The 25,762-nt window shown below is 43.1% G+C and overlaps 1 protein-coding gene across 1 annotated transcript in view; it reads right to left on the bottom strand.

Moving 5' to 3' along the window:
* The window catches only part of ARAP2 (ArfGAP with RhoGAP domain, ankyrin repeat and PH domain 2), a 131,401-nt gene extending 109,935 nt beyond the window's left edge, over positions 1-21,466 (bottom strand). The window contains exons 1-2 of the mRNA XM_063135445.1: positions 21,408-21,466; positions 9,634-10,678 (exon numbers count right to left, since the gene is read on the bottom strand). Coding sequence (XP_062991515.1) covers positions 9,634-10,511 — 878 coding nt within the window. The 5' untranslated portion in view covers positions 10,512-10,678; positions 21,408-21,466. The remainder of the gene's footprint in view (positions 1-9,633; positions 10,679-21,407) is intronic.
* Between the last annotated feature and the right edge of the window lie 4,296 nt (positions 21,467-25,762).

The raw sequence follows: 25,762 nt of genomic DNA, 5'->3' as shown, positions 1-25,762 counted from the left end.
GTTGTGGGAGAAGAGCGAATAGAGAAGCAGCAAAGAAAGAGTATGTATCAGAGGAGAGAAAAAGCACACACACAGACTGTGTCAGTGAAGAGTGCTGAAGAGCCCCCACAATCTGACAGAAAAGCAGGAACAACAACTATAATTTCATAGGGATGGGCATCTGTGGCTCTCCAGATGTTGCTGGACTAACTCTCATAAACCGTTACTGCTGGCTAGGCAAAAAAATATGCGAGGCCACCTGGTCCAACCCTGCTCTATCCCAGTATCTGGAAACTTGAGGGCAATTCCACCACACAAATGTAGCGCATTTGCCTGACTCCTTCGTATTTGACATATGACAACAGCAACAGTCCTATCTGGGCATTCAAAACTAGCCTTATCTAATCACAGAAGCAGGGAACGGGGACATGCAATGAAGGCCCTACATTGTGCGTGTTATGTAGGACCCCCCTCCCCATCAAAGCATGGCAAGAACATCTGTGGAGTGGAAGTCTATAAGCGAAGAGGAGGCCTATACCATAGCTCACTAGTAGAGCACATGCTTGGCATGCAGAAGGCCTCAGGTTCAATCCCCAGAATTACCAGTTAAAATGATCAGGTGACAGGTGATGTGAAAGACCTCTGCAGGAGGCCCAGGAAAGCCTCTGCCATGCATAATACTCCTAACAAAGACTCCTAGTATAAGGCCCTTTCCTATGTGCTTACAATCTACATTTTGCCAGAGGGGAAGACAGCACAGGAGAGAGGGCAGAGGCAAAGGTAACATATGCACAAAGGCAACTGGATATATTTAGGCTTAGTTTCAGTATCTTTTCAATTATAAGGACTAGAAACTTACCCTTAAAAAAAAGACTCAAAGAAAAAGTGCAGATCTAGTATTTTCTTTCTGACTCCCAGCGGGTTCACAGCCGGACTACTGCTACATTCCAGTGCAGAAGTATGTCAACTGTTGATTCTAGGCCCTTCTCTACTCCTAGTAAACTTTCTAATGCTAGGTTGATAAACTAAAATGCAAAACTCGTTTTACAGCTCCGAACATAATATATGCTTTTCATGTAGGCTGAATGTCATTTGATGTTGCCTCAAATCAGTTAGGTTTCTCATTTTAGGATGTCTTTAGGATGTTTTAATAATGTATACTATATTTTTAATTCAGTTTTATGTATTTTATACTTATTGTAGTTCCCTGCCTCGATCTAAACGGAGAGGCGGGTAAGAAATATTGTTGTTGTTGGTTGTTGTTGTTGTTGTTGTTGTTAGCAAACTATGGCTCATTGCTTTTCTTAAAATTTCCCCTTCCCACCCAAAAAGAAGAGTATTTTTTCATTCAGTCTTGCTAGGAAAAAAGGCACCACTGAGACAGTATCAAACTATTCATCTTTTGTAACATAACCTAACAAAACATGACAATCCTTTGGAATCGTTAGGACTCGCAATCAATTTCCTGTTTTCAAAACGCTTCAGTAAGAATTCCCTACAGACTTTTCCTGTAAAAAGCAAGAAATGCCTTGATGCAGGCGAGAAAAGATGCCTTTATAACAGCAAAAAACAATGGCAAAAGTTTTACTAGTATCGGCTCGGTTTCAAAAGCTTAGATTCCCATCATTTGTTTGATTCTAAGATTAACACCCAAAAGACGTCCACAATTGTCTCGTTGGGCTTGGAACTAGATTGGTATTGATTCAAAAATGGGACTGTCATGGAAAACAGGAGCTCTATGTTTCCTCTTCCTCTTTCTCCCATATGACCAACCGCTATTCAACATGAAATGTACAGCTACCACACTGTGAGTTTCATACCCTCACTGGACTTCATTTAATCCAAGTTGCTGCAGCAGCAACAATAGTAGTAGCAACATCTGATTTATTTTCAGCCTGTCTTTCCACAGCTTATGCCACCCACCAAAGAGAGCCTCCAGTCGCCCACACATTCAGCTCCAGGCTGTTTCTCCTCCAAGCCTGGATACAAGAGCTGCAGAGCATGCACTAGAGGAACGGAGCGCAGACAGCAATGGGAAGCTTTGCATGCACAACAGGCCTAGCAAAGCTTGAGGAATTTGATCTTTGCAAATCCTAATATAAACGTGATCTGATCTACACGTGTGATTGGAACTTCGTTATCTGCCTTCTCAAATGTTCCGACACAATCCTCCATCGTAGCTCAAAAAGGAGGGCTTTCTCCGCTGTGGCACCCCGGTTGTGGAATGAGCTCCCCAGAGAGGTCCGCCTGGCGCCTACACTGTACTGCTTTCGTCGCCAGCTGAAGACCTTTTTATTCTCTCAGTATTTTAACACTTAATTTTAACTTAAATTTAAATTTTACTGTTCTACCTCTGTATTTTAATCTTATATCAATTTTGTTGCGTGGTTTTATCCTGGTTGTGCTTTTTATACTGTATTTTGTAATTGTGCTTTTAACCTGTTGGTTGTTTTATTATGGTTTTAATTTTTGTGAACCGCCCAGAAAGCTTCGGCTATTGGGCGGTATAGAAATGTAATTTTAAAAAAACAAAACCAAAAAACTACCGTAGACATACATGGAAATAAAGTTAGAAATGCAAAATTAAATATGATGTTCTGTGCAGGTTTTTAAAAAGAAAACCCCCCACAGATAAAGCATAAATGGGATGGAACAGATTTATGGGTCTAAACCTGACATAGACTAGAAATAAGACTACTTCCTCCATCCTTAGCAGCATCTATTTCCTCTTTCTCCTACACCTCCTGGCTGAAGACGATGGGTGTTGTAGTCCAACGCATCCAGAGGAAGATAGGCTAGGGAACTGTGGCCTACAATAATTTTCTTCCTCTTTTTCCCCTTGCCAAGCAAACTGCCTGGGCAGTTGGTACATCGGTTTTGCTCCTTGTCTAACAGCTATGCATTTTTTCCTCTTTTTTTGGAAACAGAAAGGGGGGCCCAATCCAGATTTTAAAGTCCCTCTATCCCCCACGTTAGGGTCCTGATGAGGCTCCTGCACCTAAAAAATGAAAAAGAAAAACGACATATCTGCTAGACAGACATTTAAAGTAATGTCCGTTTTGGCCTTTACATAAGGTTAGTAGTCACTTCTTCGCCACAGGATACCCTGACAGCAGTAGTTCCATGGAGAGAGCTAAAGATCCCTAACAAATTCCTCAGCAAATTTAGATCACCAATGTTTCTACAGGGGAGGGGGAATTTTAGGGTGTGGTATAGGGTAGAAACCATAACAATTAAACTGGTATTAAAACCAAGTTAAGTTAGCAGTTCACATATGCCCTATGTTTTTGTCTTCAAATTTGTATCACCACTTGCTACATGCACTGAAATAGACAGAATTATGTATGTTACAACCTGAATTTTTAAAGGATTGCAGCATTAAATCAAAATGTTTTGATTAATCAAAGCAATGGAAACCAATTAAACCCTAAGTCAACCTTCCGCAACCTGATGATGTCCAGATGTGTCGTACTGCCACCCCCATCATTCCCAGCCAGCATGGCCAATGTGTCTTGCAGATATAGTTGCACTCCCTGCACATCTGGAGGATACCAACTTGCCCTAAACAATGTACAGTTCAGTCGCTAGATCCCTATCAGTATGATTTTGAACATTCTCCTTCAACCTGGTTCCCACCAGATGTGTTGGACTGCAATGCCCATAATCCCCAGCTAGCAATGACTAGGGAGGATGGATTTTTCAGTGGAACACATCTGGAGGGCTCTAGGTTGGGGAAGGCTGTCTTGGAAGATTGCTGGGGCAGAGGAGGGAAGAGAAGGAACACAAGAGTTATCTGCTCAGTATATCTGCTTTGTATAACAGACTGTGTATTAAGTTACAATGACAGCAATGTTCTCTATACCTGCAACGCACTTTAAATAAGGGGTGACAAAATAGGAGCTCTCTGTAGATTTCACAGCTGTGCTGGCAACACCACTGTGTCATTCCATATCCCCAAAAGTTCCTTTACAATTTGAAGGACACGCAGACATCTAAAATCTGTTCTAAACAAGCCAGAGGCAAATTTCAAAGTCGGGGGGGAAAGGAATCTGTCCCCTGACCATACGTAAGGAGAATAATAATATATAGCAATCTTTTTAAAAATCCAGACATGAAAGAATACTAGATAGATGCACTACACAAGGGCTCGATATTTTACAGAAAGTGCAGGAGGGGGGAGCAAGCATTGACAGACAAGCAAAGGCGTTAACAGCGCTTCAAAACCAGCAGTTTGTCGGTGTCAAGAAACCGTAATGTTCATGCATTGCATTTAATAAAAGAACTGAAGCTGCAAAAGGCGTCCACCGCTGTCTCATTCACTCATCAGAATTACATTGACCACAAATTCCTGACAAGCTGAAATATAGGTGACAAAGAACACAGGTCTGCTGCCAGAAATGATAGCCCTGAATCCGGAACCATTCTTCCCCTTCAAAATGTCTAGTTCAGGAGTGGGCAGCTGCAAGAAATAAAGGGGCCATTTTCACTCACTCACACACACACCTTACAAGTACCCAAAACATTTTTAATTGGCAATGGTGCTTGTAGTGTCTCCAGAGCATTAAATGAGTCAAAATTAGCTTGCAAACAAGCTATTTTTGATGGTTTGGGCACTCTGTAGCCACTAAGGGTGCCATTTTAAAAACAACAACACATTTCTAACCAAATGCAAGGGACACACACGGCCCACATCTGGTCCACTTTACCCAACCCATGTCCTAAATTTATTCCAATGTGCATTTCCCATTGATGGTGCTATATAAATAAATAATAATAATAATAATAATAATAATAATAATAATATGAAAAGGAGGACAGGACTCCTGTATCTTTTAACAGTTGCATAGAAAAGGGAATTTTCCTGTCCTCCTTTTCATATGGTCACCCTACCCATCCCCCAATCCCTAGTATTGGTGGCTGCTGGAAGAGGCAAGGAAACACACAAGAAAGGATGCCAGGCCATGGGGCCCCGTCGAACGAGATGTTATAGAGGGGTGGAGGAACTCACCCCAAGCCTGCTGTTTTCAGCAGCGTCCTGTGTTTCTTGTAACATTGAAGAAGGCCCTTAGACATACTGTTCTGTGGTGGTTTGTATAATATAGGAGCGAACAAGCTACTTTAAAATTCACAGTAACCTAATATCTACTTGTCTACCCACTCTCAACAATTTGATACATGATGGCAAAGAACATGACTGTCTTTATTCACCCTTCCCATGCAACATCCAAAATGGAGAACAGAGTACATCTACGTGAAGATGCAGAGTTGGCAGAAGTGATGTTTCTCAGGCTACGGTCACCAGAAGCCAAAAGGCTCTATTAGCGCTGCAGAACACAAGAGATCCATTATCTCTTTGGAACACCCTTGGGCAGCTGCCAGAACCCCAGCAAGGCCCACTATCTGCTATGCAACCCCTTCAAAAATATTATTGTGCACTGTGAGAGGTGGACTTCAGCTCCCAGCATTCCTGGCCAATGGGCAGCAATGCTGTGGTCTGAAGTCCTTAACAGCTGGTGATCTTCTATCTGCTCACCCCTGCTCTAGAGTAATGCTATCTCAGGTGCATTGTGGGAAAATTCAAATGGCAGTTATCCAGCATTGATCAGTGCATTGCCACCAGGTAGCCCAGTAGGGTGTGGGGGATAGAAGGGTTTAAAGAGGAGTTTAAAGAGGAGGGTTAGAAGGGTTTAAAGAGGAGTTATCCCCAGAATTGCAGCAGAGATGAATGCAGCATTTCTGCAGGAATGAGAAGAGTTGAAACTCCATATGTACCTACTCATGCGTTAAGGTAATCTACAGGGGCACTCCTCCAAGTGTCCCGTCAACTGAAGTTTTGAGGGCCACAATGAGGGACAGGGCCTTCTCGGTGGTGCCCCCCTGCGCCTACTTCCCCCCACCCCCGTTATGGCATGCTCTCTCTAGAGAGGCTAGCCAGACACCCACACATCCTTTTGGTGCCTGCTAAGACTTGTTTATCTTCCCAAGACTTTGAAAATCGTTTGATTATGATTCCAAGTTATGCATTTTACAATCCGTTGAACATCTAAGATGTTGGGAGTATCTATATTTGCAAAGATCTTTCATATATTTTAGTTCTGTGGTATTGATGGTGGTTTTTAGCTAATGCATCAATAACTGCATTTTTGTGCTGGGTCTTCAGTTGTTGTTGTTTTTAAAAAACTGTTGTCTATGCTTTGTTTTTATTGTATTATGTTTTATTTGATTTTTACATTTTGAGTGACACCTACATAATTTGTTTTAGAAGGTATCAAGCAAACCTAAGTAAAAAATGCAGACGTACATACCCAAGCATATATTAAGAGGTACAGAAGGCCAAATTTCCCATACATCTGGTCCCCATGTTTTTGAAATATATTGAATTGCTCCATCACCATGTCCAAAACACCTGGAGGGCACCAAGTTGGGGAATTATGTATATCTTGGTTTGCTCATAAAATCATCATTAAAATTAAAAAGTAAACTCAGTAATTGCGTAATTATTTTCTGAATCAACTATATTTATTTTTATATCAAACATTATAATTTCATGAGCAAAACAAATTACACATAGAATATATTTAGATTCCTGAGCTTCAGCGAGTAGGCCCTGGAACATTTGATCTGAATCATCATAGAAGACAGAAGAAGCAGTAAGAATACAGCATCTGTTCCTGTTTGTAAGGAAGTTTAGGGAAATTTCTAAACCTACTCCTCCTTTGGGATGGAGTCTAGCGAAATCTCATCCGAAGGAAAAACTACTAAGGTTTTATTTAGCTGGGAAAGACTCTCTCACCTATTGGAACAGTAGGCGTCCATATTTAATTTAAGAACCTTTACACAATCTCAGGGTATTGTATGAAGAGTGTTTTATTTTCAGTGTAAATAATTTTCATTAATAAACACCTTAATTTTTGTTCCTTTTGAAAGGTTGTCTCTGCTGGCAGCATCGATGCCATACTTATGCCATGGGAACTAGGCTACTGAGCATTTCTTTTAGATAGAGTTTATTCTAGTGGCAGCAGTTAAAGGTTTTATAGTCGAGACAGAATTCTCTTGTGATGATGTCTAATTGGGAATTTTATTAAGAACAGTGGCAGTGACTTCCATAGACTCAAGTTTGAGGATGACCCAAGTCATGCTCAGTTTTCTCACATGTTGAGAAACTGAGCATGACTTGGAGCATCTGTAAATGACTATCAGTAAAAGATACATTATTTATTTATTTTATTTATTTATTTAATTTATATACCGCCCCATAGCCAAAGCTCTCTGGGCTGTTTACAAAAGTACAAATATAAATGTTTGCCCCTTCTCTTTGCCAAATATGAGTGTTGCTGCTTGGAGACCATTTAATCTGAAATATAGTTCTCCCCCTCCTATTTCACTTTTACTCATCTTCAACTACAAAATGACTTTTGCCTCTCTTCAAAGTCACAAGTGACTCAGAGAAATTGGGGTCTGAAAGTTGCCTCCCACTGTCATCCAAAAGCACGTGCCTTCTACTCTCCAACCCAAAAGCTGACTTGATAAGAGCTGCAAGGACACCAGGTATGATTCTTTGATCCCAGGGCTGGAGGCACGTGGTAACTCCCACAACCCCACAAGTGTGTAGAAAACGGGTAAGACGGAATTACTGTCGCTGAGGCTGGGCGCACTCATTTCTTCTGATCCACCATCATCTCTATGAAAAAGGCTTTGCAAAATTTTGTAGGGCTTCAAAAAGGGTCCTTCAAAGTCTATTCAAACAGAGATGATATTAGAACAAATGAAGCAAGTATATACACAACAGGTGGCAATAGCTCCATCAAACCAATTTGACTGGTCAGTGGGGGTGAGTTTGGGGTGTGTGTGTAATATATAATCTTGAACTATCATCTTTCTCCAGCCTTAGTTCCTTGGGTGTGAGCTGGCCGTTACGGGTAAGATGGAATTACTGTCGCTGAGGAATAATTGTAATAAGGAATGGAAGAAATCACTATTTTTGGATACATATAGAAAAATTTCAAAAAGTGTTCATCCTCCCCCCCCCCCACCAAGATTTCATCATTTCCAGAAATTTTTATATCTCCAGCCTTTCTATAATTTTTTTATTACATGGTTTTTAGAAGTCATTGGTGGGGATGAAAGTAAAAGCTGATGAGCAAGACATAAATAACTTGTCTGAAATATTTTATTCATCCCTTTAAAAGAAAATATTTCATAATCCAAAGCTGTTCAATTTTATGGGGAAAAAACAAAAACAACCCTAGGGAAAAATACTTTCCCCCCCCCCAAATGTTTGTTTTTTTCCAGGCCTTCACATCTCTAGTTTCGTCACATCTACTGGCAGTGGCGGGATAACCTACACTGTTTCTTTCACATACGGATTTTCGATAACAAGTACATTAGTTGACTACTGCAAGATCTCATCAGAACAAGTCCAGAAACACAGGACCCTACAGGACAAAACCTGAACTGTCAAGAACCCACATTTTCTTCCATATTATGAAATGGTGACTCTGCTCACATGTTGGGAAAGTGAGCCTCTTCAAGCATCCCTAAATGATACATTAGATCAATCATTTTAACACAGAACGGAAGAAATAACTATGCTGGGAACCTTACAGGGAGGATAAAAAAAGCATTTCCCCCTAGTCTTCATTATTTCCAGAAATGTTAAATCTCCTTTACGTCTTTTGGGGGGAGTAAAGGCTGGGTAACAATATCTAAACACTTTTTATTAAATATTTTATTCATCATTCTCAAAGAAAATATTTTACAATATAAAGCTGTTCAAATTTTCAGAAAAAAACAAACTAATATGGTCCTGGTGGGGGAGGGGGAAACAGGGGGGATCCCTTTTTACCCCCTTGGCCCTCACATATCCAACTTTCTGGTCACCACAGTGAGCAAGCAAGCAGAGGCCTCAACTCCACTGTTGCCTGGGCCAGAGCGAGAGGCAGGTGAACAAGCAGGTTGAAATGACGGAGCAACTGCAGGGAGGGGGCTGCTGAGGTGCAAGCCATTGCAAGTGCCCAACCGTGCCTAACGACATCAGCTCTGATAGGGCTGCTCTCTAAGAAACTGAGCTGTAATCCAAGAAGCGCCTGCTTCAAGTCTCAGCCCTGCCACAAAATCACTGGCAGGCCTTGGACAAGCCACCAAAACAGCTTCAACCTCCCTATCTACAATATACTGATAAACCTATTGCCTAGATGTACAAGGTTGGAAGGATCACCGAAAGAGTACATATGATGTCCAATGAACACTCACAATGCTCTATATAATACTTAGCATTAGGGATGTCAGGGGTGCCCAACTGAGACCAGGATTCCAACGGACCCCCTCGAGTCCAACGCCCCAGCCACAGTCAGGTGCCTGCAACTCATTTACGGACCGTACTCCAAGTGCCTGTGAGGCCCAACGAGCGGTCAACAGTTGTCCAGCCTCATCCAGAGCCTCTATTGTGCACCATCCAAAGCGTTCACATCTTTACGGCCACACAACCAGGAGAAAGGCGCAATTTCTGAAGTGAAGGTGGACAGCTGTCAAGCACTCCTCTGGCTCGGCTTGCCTCAAAAGAATCTTTCATGGCCCAATGAGCGGGGTAAGCATCCAGATGCAGGGAGTTTGCCCATCCCTACTTAGCATTCATTAGTATTTAAGTAAGTTTACCTTGTTGAAGCTGCAGGCATAGACGAGCCAGGGATTTCTGGAACAGGACGATGCCTAAGCATGAAAGAGCGTGTTGTTCGAGAAGCTGCTTTGGTAGGACTCTGACCACCAGTCCTATACAAGTCATTGTCCACCATTTCACCTTTAAACTCAATGAACGGAGACTTGGGTGGACTATCAGCCAAACTTGCCAGCATCAGGGACTCATCCTGGCTAGACTTCATTTCAGAGGAAGCAGAGGAAGGAGACAATGATGTTTCTTTGGCAGCAACACATGCTTGAAAGCTAACAGCTTCCAGCTGTCCTTTGTCATGCAGATTGTCCATACAGGAGATCTTTTCAGACATCACATTTTTTGGTGTGTTCCCTGGAACAGCAGCAATTTCTGTTGAGGAGTTCAAGTCCTGACAGGTTGAGTTAGAAGAGCCCAAAACTGAAGACACGACTTCCAAGGATTCATGGTCTGAAAGTCCTTGATTTCCTACACACATACAGTTCTTGCCAGAAGCCGTATTTGTCCATTCACCAGATGCCAACTTAGTTGCTTCAACCTCATTTGGATTCAGAAGGTGTGTGTTGGAACTATGGCAGAGTCCATGGGAACGGCTATTTCCTAACTCCTCCGCACCTTCCATTTTCTGGCTTTCAGCGAATGCAGATTTTTCCAGCATTTTTGCAAACTTGGCCTCCAACTGCTTGAGAATTCTTCTGCGGTGCCCAGTAGGAGATATTCCAATTTGTTGAAGCACACGGTTGTTTATCCCTGCACAGTCTTGCAAAGTATTGTAACCAAAGTCTTGGAAGTTCGGAACATATTGTCCCAAGTTGATGCCATCTAAGAATTCTTTGATATCCACATCAATGTCCCTGAATGACATACTGGCAACCTCATTACTCACTCTCTTTCTCAGAGTTCCAAAGAGGCATAACAGTATACACACATATTCAGAATAAAAACAAAATTCCTCTTTCAGCCCTCCTGGGTAGAATGTAATGTCTTCCACAAGTAGTAGCACCACATATAAATGTCATATTCCTTCAAATCCTACAGTATACGGGTGGGGAAGAGAATGTATATTTATATGTTAGAAAGTTTTTCTGTATCCCAAGATCAGTGTTTCCATTGTTATTAATAAAGAACAATCTTTGAAGCCCTTCTAATACTTTCACTGCCAAGGTAAGTATCAACCTAAGGCAAATAGACATCTGCAAACAGACATCATATCTTGCACTGGGAGATTTTAAAACTGGATTTCCAATACATGGTACTCTTCCTCCTAGCATTTAACTCCCAACGATCTGTTTTCACGAAGACAATAGGCTTTTGGGAACTTACTTTCAAAATGGTAGCAAAGCCTAAACATAGCCAACTGAAACGACTTCACATTACTTTCCCATTCCAGAAACTAACTTTTCCAGAATGGGACAGGTCAGCAGAGCTCATGGAAGGAATTCTGCTAACCTGTCCCATTCTAGAAGTGGTCGTTTTGAAGAGTTTCCTGGATTGCGCTAGTTTCCTGCTGTGCTAACGGTTCTTCCTGCTACTGCAGAAAAGTGGTTTACAAATTATAGTAAGCCAAGCCAACATCTGTAGACCCTTGAACATCTCAGTGGTTTATTTCATGGAAACCCTTCAGCAAGATCAACAATTATGTTCACAGCCATGGGAACCATGGGCGCAGCACAGGATTTGATTACAAGTAAATACAGACTGTGCAAGAAATTTGGCACCAGTGTTTGGTAATTCAGTCCTGGCAGGTAGCTTTCACACTAATGACCAACTTCCTTATTGTATAGCTCTTTTCTTTTCTTTTCAAGACACCTTGGCCTGCAACAGTATGCAGAAGAGAAAGTAGTAATTGAAGCAAAATACCAAAAACTGAGGGCAAAAAGATTTTTTTAAAAAACAAAAAACTAGACTATGGAAAACCCCACGTATGACAATACTGGGAACTTCAGCTGGTCCAGAATGCTGCAGCCAGTTATCGACAAAAGCCAGTTACAGGAGCACAATTCCTTTGTTTCATTGGCTTCCCATCTACTTCAGGGCAAAAATCAAAGTGCTGGTTATGACCTCTAATGCCCTATGCAGATTGAGACTTGGCTATCTGAAAGACTTCTCCTATATGAGCCAGTCTGAGGGAGCTCTTCACTCACCGCAACCGCCAGTACAATGTTTGATGAGGACCCAAGAGAGGAGCACCTTGGTGGCTTGTCCCAGGATTTGGAATTCCCTGTAGAGGAAGGATAGGTTGGCTCCCTCTCTGTCCTACCACCAGCAGGCAAAAATGTTTGTATTCAAGTAGGCCTGTGGCATGTAAGTTGATCTGTTGGGTTGGGTGATGTTTTTATTCTTTTACCACCAACTTTAAAATCACTTCACTGGCTGCCAATTAGTTTCCAGGTGAAGTATAAAGTATAAAGCTTTAAAGGCCTACATGGTTTGGATCCAGGCTACCTGCGGGATCGCCTTCTCCCATACAATCCGCCCCGAACACTCAGGTCCTCCGGGAAGAATTTACTCCAGTCATTCACAACTAGGCTGACAACTGTTACCCAGAGGACCTTTTCTTCTGCCGCCCCCCAGACTGTGGAATGGCCTGCCGGAGGAGATTCGTCAGCTTAATACTCTCTTTGAGTTTAAGACAGCCGTAAAGACTAGTCTCTTTTAACCGGTTTTATGTATTGTCGTATTTAATGTTGTTCCCTGCCTCGATCCAGAGGGAGAGGCAGGTAAGAAATAAATTTATTATTGTTGTTGTTCTTGTTGTATTTTTTGTGTCTGTAATATATTTTTATTACTGTTATAACAAACTTTTAATTTTACATTTAGGTTCTTATTGCTAGCCACCATGAGCAACATTTCCTTATCAATCAAATAAATAAATTGTTGGAATCAAATTTGAATCTTCTTTCACTCCCCCTAATATCTCCACTCCACAGCAAATACAGAAACTGGGGTGGGGTGTCTTTAATTGAATGTCTTAAAGGATGTGCATGCATTGTTCCCTGTCTGAAGGACTGGCCTGCACATCTCAAAATCTCTAAAATATTGCTCAGACACTTGACTGAGAGTTCAAATGACAGCCACAGAACAATACTGGACAATGTTAGCATGTGTCAGGATTCCTTTACAGGGTGCCATCAGAAAGAGGCGCTCTTAACAGTAGACAGCTTTTCATCCAGCCTCGACCACACTTTGGAGCAGGGCTAGGCAACGTTTCGGCCAAAACATCTCAAGGGCCACAACTCCCATCAGGCCTCAGCACTGGCTATGCCAACTAGGGCTGATGGGAGTTGTAGGCCAAAACATCTGAAGGGCCATAAGATGCCAGTTGCTACTTTTTTTGGGGGGGGGATAGTTAGACTTTAGTTAAACCCCAGTAACAATAAACAGAAATGTCATATAAACAGAAATGCTGCATTAATTGCTATAGTTTAGTGATGTTACCTACAGATTAATTTCCACACTCAGGAGACCAAGATTTGATTCTTAAAGGTACATAGCCAGTGTATCCTTCTTGTGTGATGGAGGAACCACCCATCACACCAGTGAAGTCCTGCAGAGGATCCACAAACTGGTCCAGCCTTGGTGACCAACCATTATTTCTACTACTGAATGAGACTCTACTAAAAAGACCTCTGAGCATGTGCAGAATCTCATCCCCTTTTCACTGAGCAAGTGCAGCCTGCTCCTTTCCACACAGAATTAAGGGTCCTACGACAGAGGGCTCTTCCAGCAGTCTGTCTCCAATCCTAGTCCTCCATCCTGACTCTCATCTTGCAGCTCTTTTAATTATGCATCCACGTTAAAACTCTCCAACTCTCTTGCCAAAGGCAGGTGCTTCATTCCTTGCACTGACCACTCCCTGACCCCCGCCAAAGGGCTTTATTTGTGCCAGAACACTACCCAGCAAGGACCAGTTTTCAATACCTGAGCTGGTCAATACTGAGACACCATCTTCTCCCACAAATTCACTCCATTTTTTTCTTCTACAGGGCTAGCCCAGTTGCAACTAGAGCAATGAGGGGTCTCGGTGGACCTAGGGGGGTTTGTGAACCGCCCAGAGAGCTTCGGCTATTGGGCGGTATAGAAATGTAATAAATAAATAAATAAATAAAAACTAACCCATCACCACCCAAGTACCTGGACCATGGCCAGAAGGGCTGAGGATGATGGGATATGCAGTTCACCACATCTAGAGGGCATCAGATGGGGGAAGGCTGTTAAAGGCTAACAAATTTATTATGGCACAAAGTTCGGCAAGACTTCTGGCTGTTGTTGTTCTCCAGAATTTTCTGCTGAGCGCCCTTCCCTTCAGCGACTCTCTTCTTCACAAATAAGTGGACTGTTGTTCTCCAGTCAGCCTTGGGTGGACAGAGGAAGGGAGCTGAGGTACAAGTGCCGGAAGTTTTTCTTTCTTTCTGGCGCTGGGTAGTGAGCAGAGGTTGAGAGAGAAGCCACTTGCAAGTTCAGCAGATGCTCTACCACTGAGCTACAGTTCCTCCATTACAAATGGCACGTCGGAAGGCAAACAGCTGCAGCACAGCACCACCTGTACGATCAAGGGTCTAAATCGTGCAGAAAGCCTACCAGGGTAGCTATAAGAACAGAAGAAGAGCCATGCTGGATCAGAACAAGGCTCCATCTCATCCAGCACTCTGTTCACACAGTGGCTAACGGGCTGCCAACCAGGGACACACAAGCTATCAATGGCTGCTAATCAGAATGGCAATATATTATCTCTGGTGTCGGAGACAGTGATCTGGAGAACATGAGCAGAAGGTTGCCGTTGCTCTCATGTCTTGCTTGTGGGCTTCACAAATAAGCTTTTGGTCTGATCCACCAGGGCTCTTCTTCTGTTCTTACTTCAGCAGACACACTGCTGCAGATGTTTGCCTTCCAATGGATGGAGAAATGTAAATGCAACAGGGGAGGAGCCAACCTCCCCCACCACCACCATTTTCATCACGTGAGGAGGCCAACAGGGCTTTTATCATTTGCTGAAGAGGAACGACTTCCATCCATCTTGGGTTGTGTAACTGTCCGTGTCCTGCAGCTGGGCTTGTATAATGCCATTTATGATTGTGCAAGTCATTTTTATGATAGTGTATTGTTATTTTATTCTTGAACAGCCCCGCTATTTCTGGCTATGCGGAGATATTAAAAGTGACAATGATGCAATACACTGTTTCTTTGCATTCTGCTTTTGAATCTATCCAAGCGCAGGCATCTGAACTTTGCAAAGAATCTTACCCCAAAAGTGAAATGGAAACATGGATTTAACATGAAGTATATTATTATTATTATTATTATTATTATTATTATTATTATTTCTCCGCTGTGGCACCCCGGCTGTGGAATGAGCCCCCCAGAGAGGTCCACCTGGCGCCTACACTGTACTCTTTTCGTCACCAGCTGAAGTCCTTTTTATTCTCTCAGTATTTTAACACTTAATTTTAACTTAAATTTAAATTTTACTGTTCTAACTCTGTATTTTAATCTTATATCAATTTTGCTGTGTGGCTTTATCCTGGTTGTGCTTTTGAAACTGTATTTTGTAATTGCGTTTTTAACCTGTTGGTAGTTTTATTATGGTTTTAATTTTTGTGAACCGCCCAGAGAGCTTCGGCTATTGGGCGGTATAACAATGTAATAAATAAATCATTATTATTATTATTATTATTATTATTATTATTATTATTATTATTATTATTTGAAAAGCAGCTAAAATAATCCCCTGTTCAGCAACTGAACAGTTTTCTAGATAGAATCTCCCCTGATTTATTTATTATATTTCTGTCCTACCTTTCTTCCAAGGAACTTCCCTCGCCCTCCCATCTTATCCTCACATCAGCCCTGGAAGATACATTAGGCGCTGTGTGTGGGTGTGTGGGAGAGAAACTGGCCAAAGTTCACCCAGTGAGCTTAATGGCTGAATAGGAATGTGAATCTGTGTCTCCTCCGCAGCCTTAGTCAGACATTCTAACCCCCACACTAGGCGTGAACAGAAAATAGATGCTTTGGACTTCAACTCCCAGCATTCCTGGCTGGGTCATGCTGGCAGGGAATTCTGGGAGTTGAAGTCCAAAACATCTGGAGATCTACCTTCTGCCCATTCCTGCACTATACCACAGTGGCTCTGGCAATGTGAATGAGCTTAAGCAGTAACTACGATGTGGCTTTGTTCTCACACATCCCATGAATCATAGACTTCCCCATGCAAATGAGCTTATCACAGATCTCACACGGCAGACAGACCTTTCACACATCACACAATGCCATCTTAAAATACCGTGGCTGCATTCGCACCATCCTTTCTCAACTTCATAAGTTATAGGATATGGGTGCACTTTATTTTGTTGGGTGCGGTTTGATTTCATTCAATGTTGAACTTTTGTGTTCTTTATATTATGTTTTAATTGATATTCTGGTTTTTAATCTGCATTTTATTATTGTTAGCCACATTGAGCTCCCTTTTGGGTGGAAAGACAGGACTGAAATGTAATTAATAAATAAAATACATAATAAGAGAAGAGAGCAATGCTATGCTCCCTGGAGAGCATCCCAGAGGCCTGGGAACCTATCAGAGTTACTATCCTGAAGCTGTAGACATGGCTATGACATCAGGGAGGGAGTGGGCTGCACTACCTTATCCCTCCCACCCCCTCACAGAAAATAAATGTGCTGGCTACTTTCTGAGGTTCCAAAAGCAGCCTGGGAGAACCTCAGAGAGATCAAAAGAGGGGCATTCCAGCAGGTGGGGAGAAGAGAGGCCAGGATATGGGAAAAAATGGCCTCTCCAGTCACTGCACCTCCATTAGACTCTCCAGTCACCCCTGTCAACGCACCTCCACTAGACTGGATCAGAGACTTCTCTAGTTGGTAAAAGGAAAAACGGAGGATAAAGAGGCAAAAATTGCCTCCGTTGCTCCTCCCTCCCTACTGGGACAGCACCAGATACTCCAAAGTTTCCCAAATCAGAGGCTTCCATCTAGCTGACAGCAATCCAAAAAGACTGTGCCCTGTGACACCAAAGAGTCTTTTTCCTTTACATGAGCCGTGACTACACCTGAAAGCCTCTAATTAACCATATCCAGAGGGATAGTTGTTGCAGCAAAACCAACAAAGAGCCTTGTGGCACCTTAAAGATGAACTCATTTATTCTGGCATAAGCTTTCATGCATCTCATGAAGTAGACAGTGTCCAGGAGCATTCATGCCAGAATAAAAGCGCCTTCTAGAGATGTTGGACTGCAACTCCCATAATTTACAGCCTATACATCCAACACCTCTGCAGGGCACCAGGTTGAAAAACACTGTTCTAAAGTGCCACAAGACTCCTTGTTGTTTTAATTAACCACGGTTTGCCATTTCGACCAAACCAGGAAACTATGGTTAGCAGTTTCTGAACCATTCAAAAGTGAAGGAGCTGTCTGAGAGCATCTCAACGTTGCCAGTGCTTTTGGGGGAAGCAGCTCCAAATCATACATGTATGAACCACCCCTGTCCCTGACAAGCAACCAGTCCACTGACAATGGTGAATAGGTATTAGAGGCACCTGTACACACACCCTCAAGGACTTCCTCATTGGAAGCACATAACATGACTCAGAAAGGTGCTCCTCCACCCCTAATATACACAAACATACACACACCTCTTCAGAATTTCTAGCACCAGTGCAAGAGAGGAATGGCCTTATCAGCTTAGCAGCAGAACTCAATTTCACACAATTGCATCCATGTAACCAAAGTGTTTGTTATTCTCCTAACAGTGTTTAGGACATTGCTTAAGGCTGCATTTGCAGACAACTAAACTGAAGGTGTCAGCTCTGGCCATCAGAGCTACATGAGCAGAAACCATGGCTCCCTAGTCCTTTTCATGGCCCCGTTCAGACAACACGCTAAACCACGCTGCTTAACCACAAAATGGTTAACGGAATGCTTTTGTGGTTAAGCAGCGTGGTTTAGCGTGTTGTCTGAACCAGGCCCATCTCAGGCCCCTCCCTAGGCAGAAAGCAAGTACTAAGCCTAGCGCTAACTTTGCTTCTCCATTTTCAAGTTTGTCAAACTGGAATCTTACTCATTACTTTTTATAATAAAGTTTGAGAGTCGTAAACAGAATATCGCTGATTACAAAGCCAAACAGATTGAATTTACCCAGCCATATTGTACCAGTTGCAGCATTTCTAATAGTGCCAACCATGCATTGCATAATCTTTGAAAAGAACGTTGGGTGGAGAAAATAATAATCCATCAAAGCGCATAAATGCATTGGATAATTGTACCCATAAATGCATTTTGCACTCCTAGGGACTTTTGGAACTCCCTCTACGCAGAGGCAAGACTCCACCCATCATAATGATAGACATTTAACTAGTGCTGAGATGTACAAAACAGCACTTCCATCTGCAGCAGATAATGAAGTGTGGGACAAGGCCGTCCAGCTGTCAGAATAAAATAAAGTGAAGCGTAAAAGTGCTATACAGGGAAGATTCTTTCATCACAGATGAAAGCTGAATTTGATTTTAATACAGCTTGGATCCTTCAAAGCAGTTCTAGCTACACTGTACTCTTTTTTCCCCCTTTTCTTTTTTTGCACCAGTTCACATTGCCAAGTTGAGACCAGCTCCAAACCGGTGCTGAAACGTGACTTTTGAAAGATCCTTGGCAAATGAGGGAAGCTTAGCAATTGGAAAGAGATCCTTTCAAAAAATCAACAACTGGACTAATAACATAGACAGTCAATCCTCCAGTTACAAAATGCAATATAAATAGAATTGCTGATAAGACACAACCCCAAACAGGATAAAAGAAAAATATATATTTAATGTATCACTACAGTACAATGTCACTGCTAAATTTTGAATGCTAAAAAAAGAAGATATTAAGGAAAGAATCAAATATTTGGAACATGTTCATCTGTTCTGTCCCACTTACTGTGAACGACACTTGCTACAGAGGAACAGCGAGACACGATTCTCTTCCTGCTTCAGTTAAACTAGGGGTGTATAACCTCAACCCTGGGTCCAGCTCTTCCGGGGTTCCCTAGAAAGCACAACCTTCTTCTCCTGCCTCCACACACTTTCCCCCAATCACTGATTGTCCAATGATTTCCTGACTTTTTTGCAGTTTTGCCCCTATACTAAAAGGCTGAAATGCCTCTCCTAAGGCTTTTGTTACAGGCGATAAGAGCTTTAAACTAAAATATGCTGGTATTGTTGTTTGGCGCTGCCCACTACTGGAATATGCCCCCCGCAGAAGTTCTCCAAAACGAAATTCGGCCCATGGGCTGAAAGAGTTTCTGTACCCCTGAACTAAGCACTTGCGTGAAAATCTGAAAGGTGTTTACCATATAATCCTGCCTCCCCCATGAGAAACAGCTTATAAAAGTTGCTGCCAGATGAACAGTCAGCTGTATTTCACAATTAACAGGACACTAAGAATCCTGGAACAATGGCAGATGGGCTATAAGGGCTTCTTCTCGTTGTCAAGACCCATCTAGAGGATGGCATTTGGGGAGCCTTTAGGGAGGGCTCGATGTTGATGGGAAACCTTGCGAAACCAGTCCCTGAAGAGGAACAAACTGGCATTAAAGAGACAGCTCACCATGAATAAGCAGCAAGTCATCCAGAGCAAAGGAGAGGCAGGAGCACATGCTGAACTGCCGCCACAACATTGCTGCCTGTGGCAATTTACACCTCCGGCTCTCCAAGGCCAGAACGCCACATGTACGGGCCTGCTCAATGCAACGAGATCGCTTACAATGCTTTCAAGACTCACAGCCCTCCCCCTCGCCCCAAATCCAGAAGCCAATGCTTCATATGTAGAAAAAGTGGTGCCAGAGCAAAAACCAAACATACTCTGCACCTGCTCTGGAACACTTTTGTATGTTCCTATTTCCTATATTCCTACTTCATATCATCGTTTTATTTTTTTATTTATTTTATGATTGCATTTATATCCCGCCTTTTTTTCTTCCAAGGAACACAAGGCGGCATACATAATCCTCCTCTCCATTTTATTCTCACAACAACAACCCTGCGAGGTAGGTTGGGCGGAGAGTCTATGACTGCCTCAAAGTCACCCAGTGGGTTTCCATGGCTGAGTGGGGACTAGAACCCGGATCTCTCGACTTCCAGTCCAGCACTTTAGCCACTACACCACACTGGCTCTCTTGTTTGAAATTGTTTTAGTTATACGTTGCTGGCGTGTGTGCTTTCCGTTTCCATGTTTGTCTGTAAATGTCTTACACTTGTATAATATATTTTTAATGGTTTTTAATTTTTGTAAGTTGCTCAGGCAGCTTTGGCTATTGGGCGGTATAGAAATATAAGAAATGAATGAATGAAATGAATATATTCCAGCACTGCAAACACATGCTGAGCTCTAGGAGAATCTTGAAGCAAATTAAATCCTGTTTAAAAGCCTTCATTAACCAGGTCAAGCAGGCTGGTTCTCAATTTTCAGATACTCTGATGGTTACAACAAACATTGAAGAAAGTTGAACATACCTGCCTAAACTTGTAATTCCCATTATCCGCTAGCTCAGCTGAATGCCAAATACCCGAAGTACGGGTTGCCAACTTATTTTAATAGCTCTGCTTCTACTTTTATCAAAAGCTTGGTGTACACAAACGCAAACAGGCAAAGCTTTTCACAACATATATAGATGAAATTGGAAAAGCACTGACTTAAAAGATGTGCAGGTGATAGTGCCAATAAAAAGCTACAGCCATATATATATATGAAGTGAACCCTAAATGCCTTTTAGAAACCACTGGCTTTATAACACCGCTGAAATCTTGTCTCTGCAGTGAACTCTCTAAAGGCACAATCCTACCCCTGCTTAGAAAGAAGTCCTACAATTCCCAACAATTGTAGCACGGTTGGCTCGGGAATGCAGGAAGTTGTAGGGTTTTTCTTTCCTGTCTAAACATGTACAGGATTGTGCCCTTTGTGACCTCAAGAAACCTACTGTCTCTCAGATTCAGCCTCACTGCTTCCCGTATGGGGAAAATAATAACCACCTGCCTACCTCGCAGGGTTGTTTTAAGGACTCCTGAGACAATGTAGGCGAAGAGCTTCGGACATTCTAAACCACACAGCTGCATTGGGAATAAAACAGAGCAGTAGTTGTTGTTGTTTTGTAATCAAGCTTTAGAAGGGGGCCAAAACATTCAGATTTTAAGAAGAAAACTACTTAACAAGTAACATTTGTTAAGCTGCGGCTCATTTAACGCCCACTAGCTTTGCCACGGCAAACCACGAAGCCAACTGACTTTTTCAACCGTGCCCTAAATTAACCCGTCTCGTAATATCAGCCGCTTCTCCCCACCCAAACCCCTTCGCAATGGGTGACTTTCCAGAAACCACCCCCCTACCCCCAATACACGGGGGGCGGGTGTACCCGTGGACGACGCGATCAGCCTCCTGATTTAAATGCCCCCCCCCCCCGCAGAATCTCCCTGCCGGGGCAGAGAAAAGAGAAGGAACTGAGTCTGATTTCAAGAAGGCGAAAACCACACGTAGCCAGAGGTTTCCCCCACCCTAGACGGAGGCAGGGGAGAAAGAGAGAACTTACAAGAACTTTTCAGAGACTTTGCTAAGAGCGAGTCTTTCCTCCGCCCGCTTCTTGCAAACTTACCTCCAGACTTTTTAAAAAGCGGCGATCTCGCAGGGAGAAAGGAAGTGGCTCTTAAGTCCTCTCTCTCTCTCTCTCTCTCTCCCTCCCTCCCTCCCCTCCCGTTTCTTTTCTTTCTCCCTCCTTCGCACCTTCTTTCTGATTCGTTCCTTCCCTAGCCTGGACTGTGTAAGTTGCTCCAGGAAGAGGCCGGCGGAGCAGCAAGCAGCCCCGAAGGACGGGCAGAGGCGGAAGGTGGCCTCCCTGCGCCCTGGGCCCGAGCGTGGGCTGCGGGAGGCGGCTGCTCCTCCCTGCGCTCGGGCGAAGGGAGGGAACCGAGCCGCCGCAGAGGCATCTGCTCCAGGCAAAAGGTGGCCGCGGAGCCCTGCGGGGCAGCTTCCCCTCCACCTCCACCACCACCACCACGGGGCCCTCCGGCGGTTCTTCCTGGCCGTTGGCCACGCTGGCTGGGGCTGATGGGGGGTGAGGTCCGACAGCTCAGGGGGAGGCTGCCTCGGAAGGATATCGCGTTTTCCAAGCTGGACACGAAGTGGGTGCTTTTGCTTGTTTGTGAGAGAGACAGTGTGGTGTAGTGGCTCAAGCGTTGGACTAGGAGTCTGGAGATCTGGGACAGGATATGCCACTATGAAAGCGGTTTATAAAAGGCAGGAGCCACACCACTGCTTTATAGCGATATTGAAGTGCACTGACAACTGTTGGGGCCCACTGACACATTCCACATACCGCTTTCATAGTGTTATATCCTGCTTGGTGTCAACGTGTCACTTCAATACCGCTAGAAAGCAGTAGTGTGGCTCCTGCCTTTTATATACCGCTTTCATAGTGGAATATCCTGCTTGGTGTAGATAGGGTGACCATATGAAAAGGAAGCCAGGGTTCCTGTATCTTTAACAGTTGTATTGAAAAGGGAATTTCAGCAGATGTCATTTGTATATATGGGGAACCTGGGGAAATTTCCTCTTCATCACCACAGTTAAAGCTGCAGGTGCCCTGCCCTCTTTTAAATCTGGTCACTCTGGTATAGTTCCTGCAGCTTTAACTGTGGTGATGAAGAGGGAATTTCACCAGGTTCTCCATATATACAAATGACACCTGCTGAAATTCCCTTTTCAACACAACTGTTAAAGATACAGGAGCCCTGTCCTCCTTTTCATATGGTCACCCTAGTGTAGATGAGTCCCTGGGTTCTAGTCCCCACTTGGCCATGGAAACCCACTGGGTGACTTTGAGCCAGTCACAGACTCAGCCCAGCCCACCTCACAGGGTTGTTGATAGGATAAAATGGAGAGGATTATGTACGCCGCCTTGGGTTCCTTATAGGAAAAAAGGCAGGATATAAATGCAATAAAAGCCAATGTAAGACCTACATAGAGTAGACCCACTGAAATGAATGGGATATGAGTGACTAAATCAAGTCCCTTTTGTTTCAATGGGTCTATTTTAAATGGGATTTACGTTGGATTTTACCCTTTGTTTCCAGATCGGGCTGCAGTTTTGCTGCTGGCTCTGCTCCTCTGCCTTTCACAGTAGCCAGCCATGCAGAAATCCATCAGGTGAAGCGTTTCTTGTAGCCTAAAGCATGCCAGGCTGCTGTTGTAGGGCCAATACAGACATTACATTAAATCTGTCTAGCAACTATATATAGATTTTTATTTATCTTTTTTTATTCCAGAGTAGATGAGGTTGGGGGCTTTTAAGAACTGGATTGGGGGCCCTGCACCTACTTTAAGGTTCAAATGTGGGGTGAAGACTTGGATGCAGATTGAAAATAATGTCTGCTTTAACAGTTCCTACGCACTCTCTTTAGTAATTAAGCTGACTGCTGCAGCTGTGCTTTTTAACAGGACCATGACTTGTAGACATTTTCAGGCAGTATTATTGATCTCTAAGCTGTAAACAGGCCAGGTTGGGTTTCTTAAAGAAGAAAAAAAACACTTTCTGACCAAATTTGGGTGCTCTAGAGCAGGGATGGACAGAAGGTAGATTTCATATGTTTTGGGTTTCAACTCCCGAAATCCCAGCCACCTGTGCCAATGGTCAGGAATGCTGGCAGTTGGAAGTCCCAAATTCTCTGGAGACCTACTTTCTGCCCACTCTTGCTCTGAGTACGTCCTATTGAAGTTGGAAGGACTTGCTGCATACACAGGATTTCAGTGAAATCTCACATGGACTTATTGAGAGTAAGTCCCCTCAAACTCGAGGACTTCTAAATCAATGGAAGAGCTCTCTTCAGGTTTGGGGGATATATTTCCTTTTTGTGTGTGCACCAGAACTTCAGGATGAGCTGCCCACATAAATACCAATCTACATGCTATTACAGATCAGAGACTCCAACTGTTTCATTTAGGCTTAGAAATGTCTATTGTTAAATAGTTGGGAGTTGAAATCCCTTGCTGATCTATCACAAATCACCAAGCGCTGTAAAACTGTTATAAAGTGCTTTAAAGCAGTAGTGTAGATCCGGCCCAAGAGACCTACCACTTGGTCCCAATCTCTCTTCTGCCCACCCCTTTTTAAAGTAAACCAGCATAGTATCCTGCTATGTGACATGCAAGAGTATGGACAGGAAAATATAATCATTATTTAATAGAACATGTGTACTGTGATTTATTTATTTATTTAGGTAAATCCCATGGAGCTTAATGTTACAGACTAAAAAGTATAGCTGCAACGTTTTGTAATGAAATACCTGCTGCTTGATGGGGAGAAACTTAGCCTGGTTTGCTGTTGTACTTTGAACGGCAGTTTGCCAGAATCAGTTAAGGCCTAAGGGCCTTGAGATAAGCTTTATCACTACCTAAGGGCTGCAATCAATTGGCCCTTAAAGGCATAGTTACAGGAGACTGTTCAAAGGTTGGCAACGGTGGTTTAACTAGGCTTGCATTTAATCAAAACAGTAAAGCAAAATCTAGTATATAGGAGGATTGCCCAGGCAACAAGGCCTATAAAATATAGGTCCCTCTCTCTATAACTAAATCAGGCTGGGGAATCACACAACCAGGAAAAAATGCCAGGGAAATGATAAGACAGGGCCACAGCAGCCCTGAAAATAGCACCACTCTGGGACCATGCTAGCAATGATGCCAGCAATGACTGCCCATATGGAGAGGCAGCCAAGGAACTCCTGATGACTGGGCGCACCTCCATTACACTGCTGCATCACAAGATGCACAATACCAAAGAGGATGCCAAGCTGCCCCCACTGCAGTCTGTTTGTGCAAAGTGCTTCCTGTGTGTGCAAAGTGCCCCTTCTCTCCGTTTTCCCTCCCCATAGTTCCCCATTATCAGCTCTGTGGGGACAGGCAGGGAGGGAGGGTACATGCCATGCACTCTGTCATCTGTGGTGGGGGAGGTGTTATATGCTGGTGGTGTACTGTGATTGGTTGCTGAGTGGCACCATATCCTACAGTCTATTGGGCAGGGCAGTTGATATGGGAGTGGCTATTTTCTAAGTTTGTTTCTTCCTATTGTACTCAAAGGGGCAGAAAGCCCTTGAGCCAGAACCAGAGGTGGTGTAGATTTGTGCCATCACTAGGGGCATAGATGAGGTATGATATAGCATAAGTGTGATTCCCTGTGCCATACCAGTCCTGCCCCTATTCATCCAATTACAGAGTCATTTCCTCAGCATATCTTCACTGGTGGAACAACTGCACCTGTGGAATGTTCCACCTGCATATTTTAGGAGTTTCACTAGCAGATCTGTCATGGCAGTGGTATATCTCACGCTGTACTTGTGTAGTGGGGCTTCTACCATATCCTATGATCTTATAGGTGGCAGATCTCAAATACAGACCTTCTCTGTAGGTTTCTTTCCTCCATCTAAATCTAGCAGCAACTCATGAAATGGCCTTCCATATATTTCTGTGCCTCCATTGTACATATTTTCTGCTGTATCTTTTGTACCAAACGCATTCGAAAGAAACTTACATGTAGAAGGTTATTTTATGGTTTGGCTCCCTGCACAATAGCTTATACATACTTTCTTCAATTTTGTAGAAATGAGAAAGCGTAGTTTATCAGATCCTAGAAGACGTCATTCCTTGCCATAACTGAATGGAAGTTTCAGCATGCTGTAAATTCACTCATGCTGCAGAAAGGGCTAAGCCAAAAAGAATCTAACAAAAATCAGAAAGGAAATTGTATTTCATGAACCTGATGCAATTCTGATATTGCAAGAGGGACAAGACAACATTATTGTAAGAGCGAACGCTGTTCCCAGACTGCTTGTGGTTTGCAAATATCAGCGGACAGCTTTGAACACCCCAGAGATGTTATTATCTGATATTGCCTCGAGTTTCAGTGTTAACATCACTGGGAAGATACTTTTCTTTCTTTCTAGGCACAAGAAGGAGCAACTGCTTATTTAAAAATTGGTTTCAAAGGGCACCATTTGCAAAGCCTTTTCTTTGGTGTTTTGTCAATTTCCAGATTTTCCATTCTGAAGAACTGAAACAGACGAAGCACAATTACTTAAGCAACAGGT

The sequence above is a fragment of the Elgaria multicarinata genome, chromosome 10 (assembly GCF_023053635.1).
Source record: "Elgaria multicarinata webbii isolate HBS135686 ecotype San Diego chromosome 10, rElgMul1.1.pri, whole genome shotgun sequence".
Lineage (NCBI taxonomy): Eukaryota > Metazoa > Chordata > Lepidosauria > Squamata > Anguidae > Elgaria > Elgaria multicarinata.
The sequence above is the reverse complement of the archived record's forward strand: the minus strand, read 5'-3'. Positions and strand labels throughout refer to the sequence as shown.